The following is a 17,233-nucleotide window of genomic DNA, read 5'->3' as shown; positions in this document are numbered from 1 at the left end:
CTTAAGGTAGGATTGTATTCCTATAAACTTCCCTCTTAGAACTGCTTTTGCTGCATCCCATAGGTTTTGGGTCATCGTGTCTCCATTGTCATTTGTTTCTAGGTATTTTTTTATGTCCTCTTTGATTTCTTCCGTGATCACTTCGTTATTAAGTAGTGTATTGTTCAGCCTCCTTGTGTTTGTATTTTTTACAGATCTTTTCCTGTAATTGATATCTAGTCTCCTAGCGTTGTGGTCGGAGAAGATACTTGATACAATTTCAATTTTCTTAAGTTTACCAAGGCTTGATTTGTGACCCAAGAGATGATCTATCCTGGAGAATGTTCCATGAGCACTTGAGAAAAATGTGTATTCTGTTGTTTTTGGATGGAATGTCCTATAAATATCAGTGAAGTCCATCTTGTTTAATGTATCATTTAAAGCTTGTGTTTCCTTATTTATTTTCATTTTGGATGATCTGTCCCGGGGTGGAAGTGGGGTGTTAAAATCCCCTACTATGAATGTGTTCGTGTCAATTTCCCCTTTTATGGCTGTTAGTATTTGCCTTATATATTGAGGTGCTCCTATGTTGGGTGCATAAATATTTACAATTGTTATATCTTCTTCTTGCATTGATCCCTTGATTGTTATGTAGTGTCCTTCTTTGTCTCTTCTAATAGTCTTTATTTTAAAGTCTATTTTGTCTGATATGAGAATTGCTACTCCAGCTTTCTTTTGGTTTCCATTTGCATGGAGTATCTTTTTCCATCCCCTCACTTTCAGTCTGTATGTGTCTCTAGGTCTGAAGTGGGTCTCTTGTAGACAGCATATATATATTGATTTTGTATCCATTCAGCCAGTCTGTGTCTTTTGGTGGGAGCATTTAATCCATTTACATTTAAGGTAATTATCAATATGTGTGTTCCTATTCCCATTTTCTTAATTGTTTTGGGTTTGTTATTGTAGGTCTTTTCCTTCTCTTGTGTTTCTTGCCTAGAGAAGGTCCTTTAGCATTTGTTGTAAAGCTGGTTTGGTGGTGCTGAACTCTCTCCGCTTTTGCCTGTCTGTAAAGGTTTTAATTTCTCCATCAAATCTGAATGAGATCCCCGCTGGGTAGAGTAATCTTCGTTGTAGATTTTTCTCCTTCATCACTTTAAATATGTACTGCCAGTCCCTTCTGGCTTGCAGAGTTTCTGCTGAAAGATCAGCTGTTAACCTTATGGGGATTCCCTTGTGTGTTATTTGTTGTTTTTCCCTTGCTGCTTTTAATATGTTTTCTTTGTATTTAATTTTTGACAGTTTGATTAGTATGTGTCTTGGTGTGTTTCTCCTTGGATTTATCCTGTATGGGACTCTCTGTGCTTCCTGGACCTGATTAACTATTTCCTTTCCCATATTAGGGAAGTTTTCAACTATAATCTCTTCAAATATTTTCTCAGTCCCTTTCTTTTTCTCTTCTTCTTCTGTAACCCCAATAATTTGAATGTTGGTGCGTTTAGTGTTGTCCCAGCGGTCTCTGAGACTGTCCTCAGTTATTTTCATTCTTTTTTCTTTATTCTGCTCTGCAGTAGTTATTTCCACTATTTTTTCTTCCAAGTCACTTATCCGTTCTTCTACCTCAGTTATTCCGCTATTGATCCCATCTAGAGTATTTTTAATTTCATTTATTGCATTGTTCATCGTTGCTTGTTTCCTCTTTAGTTCTTCTAGGTCCTTGTTAAATGTTTCTTGCATTTTCTCTATTCTGTTTCCGAGATTTTGGATCATCTTTACTATCATTATTCTGAATTCTTTTTCAGGTAGACTGCCTATTTCCTCTTCATTTGTTAGGTCTGATGTGTTTTTATCTTGCTCCTTCATCTGCTGTGTGTTTTTCTGTCTTCTCCTTTTTCTTATCTTACTGTTTGCGGTCTCCTTTTTGCAGGCTGCAGTTTCATAGTTCCCGTTGTTTTTGGTGTCTGTCCCCAGTGGCTAAAGTTTTTTCAGTGGGTTGTGTAGGCTTCCTGGTGGAGGGGATTAGTGCCTGTGTTCTGGTGGATGAGGCTGGATCTTGTCTTTCTGGTGGGTAGGTCCACGTCTGGTGGTGTGTTTTGGGGTGTCTGTGGACGTATTATGATTTTAGACAGCCTCTCTATTAATGGGTGGGGTTGCGTTCCTGTCTTGCTAGTTTGGCATAGGGTGTCCAGCACTGTAGCTTGCTGGTCGTTGAGTGAAGCTGGGTGCTGGTGTTGAGATGGAGATCTCTGGGAGATTTTCACTGTTTGATATTATGTGGAGCTGGGAGATGTCTTGTGGACCAGTGTCCTGAAGTTGGCTCTCCCACCTCAGAGGCACAGCACTGACTCCTGGCTGCAGCACCAAGAGCCTTTCATCCACACGGCTCAGAATAAAAGGGAGAAAAAGTAGAAAGAAAGGAAGGAAGGAAGAAGGGAGGGAGGGAGGGAGGGAAGGAGGGAAGAATGAAAGAAAAGAAAGAAAGAAAGAGGAAAGAGGATAAAATAAAATAAAGTAAGAGAAAATAAAGTTATTAAAATAAATATAATTAAGAAAAAATATTTTTTAAAGAGAAAAAAAACGGAAGGATAGAACCCTAGGACAAATGGTGACAGCAAAACTATATAGACAAACTCTCACATAGAATCATACACATACACACAAAAAGAGGAAAAGGGGAAAAAATAGTAAATCTTGCTCTTAAAAGTTCACCTCCTCAATTTGGGATGATTCGTTGTCTATTCATGTATTCCACAGATGCAGGATGCATCAAGTTGATTGTGGAGCTTTAATCCGCTGCTTCTGAGACTGCTGGGAGAGATTTCCCTTTCTCTTCTTTGTTCGCATAGCTTCTGGGGCTCAGCTTTGGATTTGGCCCCACTTCTGTGTGTAGGTCGCCGGAGGGCATTTGTTCTTTGCTCAGACAGGACGGGGTTAAAGGAGCAGCTGCTTCAGGGACTCTGGCTCACTCAGGCCGGGGGCAGGGAGGGATGCGGATGCAGTGCAAGCCTGCGGCGGCACAGGCCGGCAGGACGTTGCACCAGCCTGAGGCACGCCATGCGTTTTCCCGGGGAAGTTGTCCCTGGATCCCGGGACCCTGGCAGTGGTGGGCTGCACAGGCTCCCTGGAGGGGAGGTGTGGATAGTGACCTGTGCTCGCACACAGTCTTCTTGGTGGCGGCAGCAGCAGCCTTAGCGTCTCATGCCTTTCTCTGTTGTCCGCGCTGTTAGCCGTGGCTCACGCCCGTCTCTGGAGCTCCTTTAAGCAGCGCTCTGAATCCCCTCTCCTTGCGCACCAGGAAACAAAGAGGGAAGAAAATGTCTCTTGCCTCTTCGGCAGGTCCACACTTTTCCCCAGACTCCCTCACGGCTAGCCACGGTGCACTGACCCCCTGCAGGCTGTGTTCACGCCGCCAACCCCAGTCCTCTCCCTGGGATCTGACCTCCGAAGCCCGAGCCTCAGCTCCCAGCCCCGCCTGCCCTGGCGGGTGAGCAGACAAGCCTCTCGGGCTGGTGAGAGCTGTTCGGCACTGATCCTCTGTGTGGGAATCTCTCCACTTTGCCCCCCGCACCCCTGTTGCTGTGCTCTCCTCCGCGGCTCCGAAGCTTCCCCCTCCACCACCCACAGTCTACACCCGCGAAGGGGCTTCCTAGTATGTGGAAACTTTTCCTCCTTCACAGCTCCCTCCCACTGGTGCAGGTCCCGTCCCTATTCTTTTGTCTCTGTTTATTCTTTTTTCTTTTTCCCTACCCAGGTACATGCAGAGTTTCTTGCCTTTTGGGAGGTCTGAGGTCTTCTGCCAGTGTTCAGTAGGTGTTCTGTAGGAGTTGTTCCACGTGTAGATGTATTTCAGGTGTATCTGTGGGGAGGAAGGTGATCTCCGCGACATACTCTTCTGCCATCTTCCTGATCTCTCAAGATTCGGGAATTTTTAAATCACAGTTTCAGTTTCAGTACTTGTGATTGGTGTGTTCTTATTTTCTATTTCTTCTGGTTCAGTCCTGGAAAATTGTACCTTTCTAAGAGTTTGTCCATTTCTTCTAGGTTGTCCATTTATTGACATATAGTTGCTTATAGTAGTCTCTTATGGTCCTTTGTATTTCTGTAGTGTCAGTTGTAACTTCTCATTTTCATTTCTAATTTTATTAATTTCAGCCCTCTCCCTATTTTTCTTGATGAGTCTGGCTAATGGTTTATCAATTTTGTTTATCTTTTCAAAGAACCAGTTTTTACTTTCATTGATCTTTTCTATTTTCTTTGTGTCTATTTCATTTATCTCTACTCTGGTCTTTATGATTTCTTTCCTTCTTCTAACTTTGGATTTTGTTTGTTCTTTCTCTAGTTGCTTTAGGTGTAAGGTTAGGTTGTTTATTTGAGATTTTCTTGTTTCCTGATGTAAATTTGTATTGACCTAAACTTTCCTCTTAGAACTGCGTTTGTTACATCTCATAGCATTCAGATCATTGTGTTTTCGTTTGTCTCTAAGTTTTCTTTTTATTTCCTCTTTAAGTTTTTCAGTGATCTATGTTTAGTAACATATTGCTTAGCCTTGACATGTTTGTGTTTTTTACACTTTTTTTCTTGCAGTTGATTTCTCATCTCATAGCATTGTGGTCAGAAAAGATGATTGATATGTTTTCAGCTTTCTTAAATTTACCAAGGTTTGCTTTGTGGCCCAGCATGTGATCTGTCCTGGAGAATGTTCCATGTGCACTTGAGAAGAATATGTAGTCTGCTGCTCTTGATGGAATGTTCTATAAATATCAATTAAGTCTCTCTGGTCTAAAGTGTCACTTAAGGCCTGTGTTTCCTTACTGATTTTCTGTCTGGATGATCTGTTCAGTGATGTAAGTGGGATTTTAAAGTCCCCCACTATTGTGTTAGTGTTGATTTCTCCTTTTATGCCTGTTACCAGTTGCCTTATATATTGTGGTGCTCCTGTGTTGGGTGCATATATATTTACCATTGTTATATCTTCTTCGTGGATTGATCCCTTGATCACTATGTAGTGTCCTTGTGTCTTGTAACAGTCTTTATCTTAAAGTCTATTTTGTCTGATATGAGTTTTGCTACTACAGCTTTCTTTTGATTTCTGTTTGCATGGAATACCTTTTTCGATCCCCTCACTTTTAGTATGTGTCCCTAGATCTGAAGTGGGTCTCTTGTAGACAGCACATATATGGGTCTTGTTTTTGTATGCATTCAGCCAGTCTGTATCTTTTGGTTGGAGCATTTAGTTCATCTACATTTAATGTAATTATTGATATGTATGTTCTTCTTGCCATCTTGTTAATTGTTTTAGGATTTGTTTTTGTAGGTTTTTTTCTTCCCTTTCTCTTTTGTTCTCTTCTCCTGATTTGATGACTATCTTTAGAGGTGTGTTTGGTTACTTTTTCTATTCTGTGTGTGTATCTATTGTAGATTTTTTGTTAGTGGTTCCCATGAGGCTTTGATATAGCATTCTGTATGTATACACAAGGTTTAAGTTGCTGGTCTCTTAATTTCAAATGCATTTCCAATAGCTCGCATTTGTAATTTCTTCTCACGATTGCTGGTTTTGGCATCATGTTTGTGTGTGTGTATTTTCCTATCTTTACTGTATGTTTGCCTTTACCAGGGAGCTTTTTCATTTTTTAATTTTCTTCTTTCTAGTTGTGGCCTCTTTTTTTTGCCTAGAGAAGTTTCTTTTACATTTGTTGTAACACTGGTTTGGTGGTGCTGAATTCTTTTAGCTTTTGCTTGTCTGAAAAGTTTTTGATTTCTCCATTTAATCTGAATGAGAGCCTTGCTGGGTAGAGCATTCTTGGTTGTAGGGTTTTCCCTTTCATAACTTTAAACATATCATGCCACTCCCTTCTGGCCTGCAGAATTTCTGCTGAAAACTCAGTGGATAGCCTTAAGGGAGTTCCCTTGTACGTTATTTGTTGCTTTTCCCTTGCTGCTTTTAATATTGTCTCTTTATCTTTAATTTTTGTCATTTTGGTTACAGTGTGTCTTGGTATGTTCCTCTTTAGGTTCATCCTGTATGGGACACTGTGCTTCCTGGCCTTGGGTAACATTTTCCTTCCCCAGGTTAGGGAAGTTTTCAGCTATTATGTCTTTAAATATTTTCTCTGGCCCTTTCTCTCTCTCTTATCCTTCTGTCACCCCTATAATGCAAGTATTTATATGCTTGATGTTGTCCCAGATGTCTCTTATACTGTCCTCATTTCTTTTCATTCAGTTTTCTCTTCAGTGGCAGTGATTTCTACTACTCTGTCTTCCAGCTCACTGATCTGTTCTTCTGCCTCATTTAGTCTACTATTGATTCCTTCTAGGGTATTTTTCATTTCAGTTATTGTATTCATCTCTGTTTGGCTGTTCATTATATTTTCTAACTCTTTGTTAAAAACTTCTAAGTTCTCGCTCTGGCATCCATTCTCCTCTCAAGTTCTTTCCTCATCTTTATGATCATTACTCTTTTAACTCTTTCTTGGGTAGGTTGCCTATCTCCACTTCGCTTAGTTCTTTTGGGGTTTTATCTTGTTCCTTCATCTGGAACATATTCATTTGCTGTCTGTGTTGGTATTTGTATTTTTATGTATGTGGCAGGGTAGTTACCTTTCTCGACCTTGCAGAAGTAGTCTTCTATAGGAGACGTCCTTTGTGTTCCAGCAGTGCACTCCTGTCTCGTCACCCAAGCTATATGCCTGCACGGTCCTTCTGTTCTGGCAGGCTGACTGTGTGGGTGGTCTAGTGGGCTTGGTTGGCCACTAGTCTATTTGGTTGCCAGGCACTGTGTTGTGTGGATACTGCTGGCTGTTGTTTAGTGGGGCCTGGTCGTGAGGCAGCTTTTGCAGAACCTTAGGGGGTCCTGGGGGTAGTGCTGGCTCACTGGTGGCTGGAGTCAGGATCCTGAAGACTCTGGAGTGTTGCCCCCCTACTGGCAGGTGAAGCCAGATCCTGGGGTTAGTGCAGGACTACTGGCAGACAGAGCTGGGTCCTGGAGCCTGGCTTCAGGGCCCAGGGATACCAGAGCTTGTTTTAAATCTGGTGTTGGGGGGCTGGTTCCCGACACAGTTGGGTATGGGGTCCAGGGTGTCCCAAAGGTTACGTTAGCCTGCTAGTGGGCAGGGCCAGGGCCCAGGCGGTCCCAGGGTAGGGTCTGGCCTGCTGTTGCTGGACTCAGTGTGTGACCTGTGGTATTGTAGTTTTCTTGCTTCTGGTCTGCCCCCTGGTGGATGAGGTGGTCCAGAGGCTTGTGCAGGCTTCCTGGTGGGAAGGGCCTGTGCCTGCCCACTCGTGGTTAGAGCTGGGTCTTGGCCCTCTGACGGGGAAAGCTGTGTTTAGGGCCTTGTCTGGAGGTGGCTGTTTGTTCAGGAAGTCTTTAGGCAGCCTGTCTGTTGGTAGGTGAGTCTGTGTCTCTGTTCAGTTAATTGTTTGGCCCGAGGCATCCCAACACTGGCACCTACAGGGTTTTGGGTGGGTCCAGGTCTCGGTTATAGTGAGCCAAGATGGCAGCCTCCATCAGCTCACACAGCTGAATGCCCTCAAATGTGTCTGTCACCAGTGTCCATGTCCCCAGGGTGAGTCGCAGCCACCTCATGCATCCCTAGGAGACTCTCCAAGACCAGTAGGTAGGTCTGACCCAGGCTCCTATCAAATTACTGCTTTTGCCCTGGGTCCCAGTATGCATAATATTTTGTATGCACCCTTTAAGTTTGAAATCTCTTTTCCCCCAATTCTGTGGGGCTCCTGCAGTTAAGACCCGCTGACCTTCAAAGCCAAATGCTCTGGGGACTCGTATTCCCAGTGCTGGGCCCCAGGGCTGGGGAGCCTTACCTGGGGCTCAGAACTCTCATTCCTGTGAGAGAGCCTTTGCAGTGTATTTATTCTTTACTTTGTGGGTTGCCCACCCTTGGGGGTAATGTGAGTCTGTCCCTCCTACCTGTCATTGTGGTTCCTTCTTTATGTCTTTAGTGGTAGAAGATCTTTTCTGGTAGGTTCCAGTCTTTTTCATTGATTGTTGTTCTGTAGATGTGATTTTTTTGTTGTGCTTGTGAGAGGAGGTGAGCTCAGGGTCTCTCTCCTCCATCGTCTTGGCCACTCTCTTTGGTCATAGTCTTCACATTTTCAGAATTAGTGTGTTGTTGAGACCCCAGACTCTTACTTCTCTTACTTCAACCTCAAGTTTTAACATTACTAATTCCATTATTTAGTAACTTTCAAAATATTTGTTCACAGTGAGAAATCTACTTTGCTTCATGTCACACACAAATGCATACATGTATGTAATGCCTGCTTACATATGTATCTGAAATATCTTAATTTTGTGCAGAACCTGGAAATATTCTATTTTTTCTTTTCTTTCTTTTTTTAAAGGCTAGTCATAACCCAGACATTGGTTTTAGACTCACAGTTTGGAAAACACTGATCTAGTGAATCAGTGGTATTGTGGAGCTCACTTTATGGTATTTAGCTTTATCTCTAGCCTCACTAGAAGTCACTTGTTACACTAAGAAAAGGAGGGTCACTTCAAGTCATTTTTAGAGTCAGCATTGCCATAAAGTTAATTAAATTACACTAGATTATAAGGAACCCTGGGCTTTGGAGTAACATGGAACTAGGCTCAAATTCTAGTCTTGCTGTTCTAAATCTGTGATCTTGGAAAAGTTACTTAACTTCTCTGAGCCTCAGTCTCTTCATCTATAAGCCACATGTTAGAGAGGCAATAGTAGAGAGGTTAAAAGCATAAATTCTTGAGTCGTACATCCTGGCTTCAAAACTGAGACCTTGGATCTTTAACCTCTCTGCCTGGATTATTAGTGAAAGCAGAGAATAACATTCACCTCATAGTGTTTTGGGGACTAAGTGAACAGCAGGATGTGGCCTAATATATAGGAAGCACTTAGTAAAAGTTAGTTGTTGTTACGTGTTAAAGGAGATGATAGTAACTACCAAAGATTTACTTTGAGAACAGATTAAAATAATGAATATAAAGTCCCTACCTCAATGATTAAGCAGGTAGCAGAGTATAATTGAATGATTTAAACCTTTTCACATATTTAGTAGTTGGACATTTCTTATATCTATGTCATTACTTAACTCTGAAGCAGTTAAAATATTTTAGCATGAGTCTTAACCATATCAGTTATGCCAGGGATATCATAACATATGGGTAAACTACTCACTTTGGTATAAACTTATTTTGAGCTCTTGCGGTATTCACATTTTTTTCATGCCTTTCCCTTTGTTTTATTTTCTAAGTCATGTTTTCCTTATTTTCTGTCCTTATTTACTGTATTCTCTAACTTATTTATAAATCATATCATCAAAAGCACAGATTTTTAACCACAAGGAACAATTCATCTCAGATCACTATTAAAACATGAGAGCCAGAGAGTAGCTTTGCCAAGGTTTTTTCAGTTAGTGGCAAAGCTGGGACTGGATCCTAGTTTTTTTGACTTCCAATTTAATAAGTGTTTTTTCCTACAATACCAAGATGCATTTTAGAAATAAAGGGGTCAGACTTAGTATTTAATTTTAAATTTACCCTGGCTTTCTTATATTCTTCCTTGAAATCTTGAAGGAAAATTTAAAGGTAATTGGGTCATTAAAAAGATCATCCCCCATCATAAATTTGATTACAGCAACATTTAGATTTGTTTCAGATATCCCTGTAAGATTGAGTTAAAAATTATTTTAACTCATCAAAATTAGGCTTACAATTTTTTTTTACATTTGTAACTATGTTGAGGTGATAAAATGTGGTAAATATTGAACATTAGTATTGTGAAAAGCTACCATATTGGTTTTGTAGGGCATGTAAATTTTACTTAAATTTTTATTATTAAAAAAAATTCTTTAGCAGACTACCTTAAATTCTCTATGGCCTTTGGCTAATTTTAATTTTTAATATTTGCTTTCACATTTTAGTATCGTCTATTCTAAATTATAAAAATTATCTAATTTGTGAATAATTCAGGTGCTTTTTTTTTTTTTCCCACCATCATGCTTTGGCCTTTGAGTCATTCATCAGCCCTTAATGAAGGAATAGGGCAGGATATAGAGTTGGTGGAACTCAGATATTGACTTTTTCTAATTGTTACCTTTAGTGGTGAAACTTTCTTTGAAAGTCAGCAAAAGCTATTGAAATTAAAAATGCATGTTTAGGATCCTCTTTGGATTTTGGTTTTCTATAATCAAGTGTTTACGCTGTGGGAAGATATATAATTCTGTTGAAATTCAGTGGTGTACCAGAAGATGACATAGGGGCCTTGTGAGAGAAGACTCCAGCTGTGTCTGGAAGAGGCTGGCCTTGGTGGCAAAAAGATGGAGGCATTTAAGGTGGGAAATTCTGCGGGGAGCCAGCCTTGGAAGGGAGGGTTGTTTCTCAGAATGTGATGTATATTCTGAGGTTGCAAATCACTTGAACAGACATCCTGAGATTAAAGCACTGTTTGGGTCAGTGGTAGCATTTTCTAGGTACTTTTGACCCTTCCTCCATCTTTAACTCTTATGTCAGCATTAACTAAAATTTGTGATCCATAAAATAGGAATACAATATCTGATGTTTTTTCTGACTTTTGAGTTTAATTACAGGAAGAATTTTAAAGGGTACATAAATGTAACCAGTCCTATCTTTAGTTGTATATTTAAACTTGACAATCAAATTTAGGACTATTTTGGAAAATGTGGTTGTCAAATCTATATCTAGTCTGTCATGCACATGCACATATTCCCCCTTGTTTCGTGACACTAGTCCAGACTTTTGTCCCCTTCCAACTCGTACTGTGGCAACCTCCTAGTCAGTCTCCCTCATGATAGTTCTGATCCCTTCAAATGCAGTTTTCAACCTTTATCATTAAGAGTTTTAAATCATCCCTTTTGCCATGTATTCCTGCTTCATAGTGTTTAATTTACTCTGCCTGTCTCAAAAGACCTTTTTCCATCTAGTTAGTACCACAGTCTGACTTTCTAGTCACCTCCCCTCCCCGTTCTAGTCAAGCCATCTCCTCACTGTTCCTCTCATGGTGCTCGTTTTTTTTACTACCCTGAACCATACTCTTTCTCCTCTCATCTTCCCTTCCCTTCCCTTTTCTGAGCTCTTATTCTACACAGTATCTCACAATGCAGCACTTCATTATTTTGTGTATACGGAATTAGATTACATCAGAGACTTCTGGAATTTCATCCCTGCATCTCAGTTCTTGCTATCTTTATAGTAAGTGCTCCATTTAAAAAAAAAAAAAGTATTAAGTGAATAATCAAGGGATAGCAGCTGCAGAGGTAATGAAGAGTCCTTTTAAAACCAAAATGGATATTTTACTTTGGGGGGATGGGGGGAGTATAGTGTTTAAAAGTTGGAAGACTCTGAATGAGTGAGGGAAGCTATTTCCGATGCAGCAGAATTCTAGGATGAGAGATCACGGAAGACAGATATCCTTAGACCAGTTGTTCTCAAGTATACAAGATATGTTCTTGGTGTCAAGTTTTATCTTCATTTCATTTAACACACTGGAATTGTCTGAGAGTTGAAAAATTGTCTTTCTCACTGCCACCCATGCTGAGGTAGGTAGGTCCTTGGGAAAGGGAGGCATGGGGATGAGGTCCAGTGGAAGACATATAAAAGTATCCAATTTCTGGTATCTAAGGAGAGAGAAGAATAACCAGTAATTATGGTAGTAGAGTCCTAGGAGTCTAGTTTGAACAGCATTCTCAACTAATGCAGTAATTTAACTGATGAGTGACAGAGTGGTGGCATTCAGCTTGTAGTTTTATTTGGCCATACTTTCCACATTCTTTCTCCTTGAGGAAATGCCCAAACGTGTAGATTCGAGTGACAGCAAGGCAGTTAAATAATCTAGGATATGAATGTGGTTTTGTTTTACACCCCAGCAGCTATAAAATCAGCAAAGAAAAATCTGGATCCTTTTTTTCCCTACATTTCTTCCTTGGTGTAACTCTGAATTAAAAGTTTAACTTAGGGATTATTTAATTCCTACCCTTTATCTTCATCAAGAATCTAGAAGCTTTTTATAACTGTAAAAAAGTTGCAATTTTCTTGAGCTTCTGCCAGTAGTGTACAGTGATGCCAAAATTTATGTGTGGGAAAGTTGATTTCAATGAGGGTAATCTAGCTGAAGTTTAGTCTAAGAAACTAGTGTTTTGCTGCCAAGCAATTATTTGCATTTCTAGAAAATGACTTACACTTTTTACCAATGCCTTCCTTTCATCATAGACTAGTTGCTTAAGTTAGTTATTGTCACTAATGGTATATTTTCTATAAAGGAAACTATATTCTTGTTTAATTTGGTTAACCTCAGACATTAAAAAAAAATGTGAGGTTGAGTACTTCTATAAAATGTTGCCTTTTGCTTGAATAAAATCCACAGGAATTAAATGAACAGCTAGAGAAAAAGAAAGAAGTGGAAAAACGTGAAAAGAGGAAGATAATTGCTGAAGAAAAGCACAAGGAATGGGTTCAGAAAAAGAATGAACAGGTAAGGAGAAAAAAGTGTGCACACATACTGATGGCTCCTTTGCAAAGCCTTCTTCCTGTTACTCCTTGTCATTACCTATGTTTTCTCATTTTCTCTTAGATTCTTTCTTCTCTAACCTGATTTTTTTTTTTCTCCCCTCAGGGACCTTTATCAAATCTTTTGCCCTTTGCTCTCTGCTTCTCTCCCTTCTCCCTCATGTGGCTTCCACTTGTATCTGACTGCAGGTAGTCATGAAGTTTGTATCTCCAGACCTGACTTCCCAGAGCCTTGGATTTTCATCTGTTAGGTTGGTAGGGACCTCTGGACCTGCAAATATAAAACAACCCATTTTTATCCATTCTCCTCTCATAGAACCATCATTCTTATTGTTTATTTCCCCATACTGAAATGTAAGCCCCATAAGGGCAGGGATTTCTGCCTCTTGTTCAGTTATCCAGCAGTTAGATCAGTACCTGATGCTTAAAAATGCCCCAAAATATGACTTCATCCTCTGTGTCCTTGCCAGACTAATCTTGCCAAAAAGTCAAGTGTCATCCCTCAGTTCAAAATATATCTCTCATGATTCCCCACTGTCCTCTGAATAACATTTGAACTGTTCTAGCCTGGCTGGTTAAATACCTTCTACTCTCTGCTCTCCGAGCCACATCTCCTTCCAACTGTGCTGCCCTTCATTCCATACTGTCAGCTTCTGACTGGCATCTTTGGGGAGCACACTCAGGATAAGCATGGCCCATCTTCTTGGAGTATTAGTGTTGCTGGAAAATTTTGAAAGGAAAAATGTTAGTTTTATGTTAAAGCAAGCACAGATATTTAATAGAGTAGAACATAAATTTTATATTATTTTTAAAATACACAGTAGATTTCAAAGAAATCTTGGGCTTTGGACTGTGCTCCCCCGCCCCTAGGAATATATGTTCATGAGAAGTTTTGAGAACACTTCTGTGTCTCATTTCCTTTTTTTTTAATATGGTATCTCTTCAGTATGGGATCTCATCATATTTTTCACCCTACCTTTCCTTTTATTATCCAACTCAAAGTATTTCCTACATGAATCATTTGCTGATCACATGCTGGAAATTCTTTTCTTCTCTGAGTCCTTGTTTAATTTATATCACTTTATACAAAATACAATGCAGTATATGATATACTTTGTTGCTAGTTGTATTTTTTTCTTTTTTTAATAAATTTATTTATTTTTATTTATTTTTGGCTGTGTTGGGTCTTCGTTGCTGCATGCAGGCTTTTCTTTAGTTGTGGCTCACAGGGGCTACTCTTTGTTGTGGTACACAGGCTTCTCATTGCAGTGGCTTCTCTTGTTGTGGAGCACAGGCTCTAGGCGTGCGGGCGTCAGTAGTTGCGGCTCACGGAATCTAGAGCGCATGCTCAGTAGTTGTGGCGGACGGGCTTAGTTGCTCCGTGGCATGTGGGATCTTCCCGGACCAGGGCTCAAACCCATGTCCCCTGCATTGGCAGGTGGATTCTCAACCACTGCACCACCAGGGAAGCCCCCCTTGTAATTTTAAGACTCTTAAGGATAGGAGCTTTTTGTTTTTTTTGTTTTTTTAAGTTATTTTTTATATTTTTATCCATTACAAGATCTAACTAACATAATGCTTTGTAATATAGTAAGCATTTGTTTTTGGAATAAATGAGTGAATGAATAAACGTATCATTTTCCTTTCAGTTTTAATACAGTCTTGTATTAGATCTCAAATTAGAAATGTAAAAAAATATCTTGTCTGTTGTGATTTTTTTACACATTTAGAATGGTACTGCTTTTATTATTAATATCCAATTTTATGAATTCAAATGTTTGATTTAAGTTGTAAGACAAAAATTTTAAATTATTTCTAACTTTTGGGTCCTAACTATTATTGAATGCAGTGCCTAGTGGTATTAATAATAGTACCTAGTAAATAATTCCAGTAAATTGAAGATGACATAGCTTTCTTCATCCAAGTATTATAAGAAGGAAATTGGCTAGGCATGTGTATGTTATAACCATAAATATATTTGTTCTTTACTTCAGAAGTAAATTATTTTTTTTAAGTTTGCTACATCCCATAATACAAGAAAGAGTTCTTTGTGAATAAATGCCAAAATCAAAATAAGCCTGTGTAACTACAACCAAGCTTTGAGTGATACTTTTTTGAAATATATAGCTAGAAAATAAAAGTTTTGCATGTATTGAATAGTATGCTCTCTCCTCTAAAAGCTTCTCTTATCTTCTGACTCCATTAAGCTCATTTTACCATGCTAATCAAACATAGTTGCTGTTTGTCTAAGAATGTAGAGATGATATATTCTCTGTTTTAATTAGTGGCAGTAGATCTAATCCAATTATTTGAGAAAAATTATTTCTTTCTTTTGAAGGGAAGTGGCTTGCCCTGACATAAATCACTAATTATCGAAAGCAAGATTCCATAAGGTTGAGAAGAGTTTAAAAATGAACCTTGAGAAATTTACTTATTCTGCAGAATTCCTGTGCATACTAAGGAATAATTGATCACTCTTGTTTTTTTTTTTTTTTTGCCTTAAGAACTATCAAATTTCTTATTTCAGTCTTGGTTATACTTACCTCTATTTGTAAAGACTGCTCTTCTGGTTCTTCTCTTCCTGTCTGGCATCTAGCTTTTTTCTCCTCTGTTTACATTTCATGGTGTGTGGTCCTCTGCTGCTTCCAGCTTCATTCACATTTTAGATATATCTGTGGCATTATTTTCTCTAAGTCATTTTCACTGTGTTCTATCAAAAAATCAGACAAAAAGAATTTATGTATCCATTAGCAAAGCTAATTTCTTATATTGTGCTATAAATTGTTAAATCCTTTTCAAATAAATGGCTTATCTCATCTGGTACTCTGACATTTGTGTTGCCATGCTAATTCATTTTTTAGATTTGTTTTTTTACAGTGTGTTACCACGTATCTTGCAAAAGGGCATTTGCCTTCATTGTTTGAGAATTAAAAATAAATTTATTTTTAAAGTTTTTTTAAACCATGGAACTGCTTTTTTAATGTAAAAAATTAATTCCAATCAGCAAAGTGTATGATTGATAACACTGTCATCAGTGCATCATTCATGCATTCAACACGTTTATTATGTGCCAGATACTATTGAAGGAACCAAAATAGAAATTCAGAAACTTTGAGTAGTTAGTTGGTTTGTTAGTTTCCTTTAGTTTGAAGAAACAAAGGTTCTCTCAGGGCACCATCTTAAAAAAAAAAAAAAAAAAAAAAAATCATTATTCTCTGTGTGGTGCAGCACTGCAGTGCCAGAAAATCTGAAGCCACTTAGTGGCTGGCTACTCTCTCTCAGTACTTCTCTCTGAATGTCTGCTCTGGTCTCCTTTTGCTAACTAAAGGCATTCTATCCTCTCTTCTGTAGTTTAAATGCTGCAGAGGGCCTGTCTGTCTGATGTTTTAAAATCAACTTCATTGAGCAATAATTTACATACAATAAAACACACCTATTTTAAGTTTGATGAGGTTTGACAAGCTTATGTACCTGTGAAACCGGCATTACAGTCAAGGTAGAGAACATTTCCTATTCCTCCAGATAGTTCCCTTGTGCTCCCTTGCATTCAGCCCCTGCTTCCCACCAACTAACCCCAGCTCCAAGGAAGGATAAGTCTGCTTTCTGTTCCTGTAGATTAGATTTGCCTTTTCTAGTATTTCCTATAGGTAGAATCATTCAATATATATTCCTTTGTGTCAGCCTTCTTCTGTTTTTAAAAATTGCCGATATTTCAGGTATTAAGATTGTTCCTTTTTATTGCTGAGTGATATTCTATTCTATGGAATACCACAAATTGTCTAACCATTCACTAGTTGATGGATAATTGGATTGTTTCCAGTTTTGGGATATTATGAATAAAATTCTGTGACCACTTACGTACAAGTCTTTTTGTGGATACTTGTTTTCATTGCTCTTGGGTAAATGCCTAGGAACTGAATTGCTGGGTTGTATGATAAGTGTGTGTTTAACTTTAAAAAATAGTTCGGCAATTTCTTATAAAGTGCTTGTGCCACTTCTACATTCCTACCACTATTGTCTGAAAGTTCCAAGTGCACCACATCCTTGCCAGATTCTCAGTCCTTTTAACGTTGTCATTCTATTAAGTGTGTAGTAGTTTATCATTGTTGTTTTAATTTCCATTTTCCTGAGATCTAATGGTATTTACCATCTTTTCATAAGCTTATTCTCTTTGTCTGCTAGGGCTGTCATGACAAAATATTGAATACCACAGATTGAGTGGCTTAAACAACAGAAATTTTCTTACAGTTCTGTAGGCTGACAGTCCAAAATGGTGTCTGCAAGGTTTGGTTTCTCTTGCAGCCTCTCTCTTTGGATTGCAGATGACTGCCTTCTCTCCATACCCTCACATGGCCTTTTCTGTGTACATGCCCATCCCTGATGTCTCCTCTTCCTCTTGTAAGGACACCAGTCCTTTTGGATTAGGGCCTCACCTTTATGAACTTGATTACCTCTTTAAAATTCCTATCTCAAAACACAGTTACAGACTGGGGGATCAAGATGGTGGAGGAGTAGGACAGGGAGCTCACCTACTACCACAAAAACATTCAAAACACATCTGCAAGTGGAACGATTCACATAGAATATCTACTGAACGCCAGCAGAAGATCTCAAACTTCTGAAAGGACAGGAAAACCTCCAAGTAACTGGGTAGGACAAAAGGAAATAGAAAGGAATGGGGATGGGCCTGCACCGCAGGGAGGAGGCTGTGAAGGAGAAAAGGTTCCCGCACCCTGGGAGTCC

General features: G+C 39.2%; 1 protein-coding gene across 1 annotated transcript in view; it reads left to right on the top strand.

Moving 5' to 3' along the window:
* Window positions 1-17,233, top strand: part of CCDC34 (coiled-coil domain containing 34) — a 53,834-nt gene that overhangs the window by 12,949 nt on the left and 23,652 nt on the right. The window contains exon 3 of the mRNA XM_032641581.1: window positions 12,348-12,455. Within this exon, the coding sequence (XP_032497472.1) occupies window positions 12,348-12,455 (108 nt within the window). The remainder of the gene's footprint in view (window positions 1-12,347; window positions 12,456-17,233) is intronic.

This window comes from Phocoena sinus, chromosome 8 (assembly GCF_008692025.1).
Source record: "Phocoena sinus isolate mPhoSin1 chromosome 8, mPhoSin1.pri, whole genome shotgun sequence".
In the NCBI taxonomy this organism is placed as follows: Eukaryota; Metazoa; Chordata; class Mammalia; order Artiodactyla; family Phocoenidae; genus Phocoena; species Phocoena sinus.
Note: the sequence above shows the minus strand (reverse complement) of the source record. Positions and strands in the feature narration are given on the sequence as shown.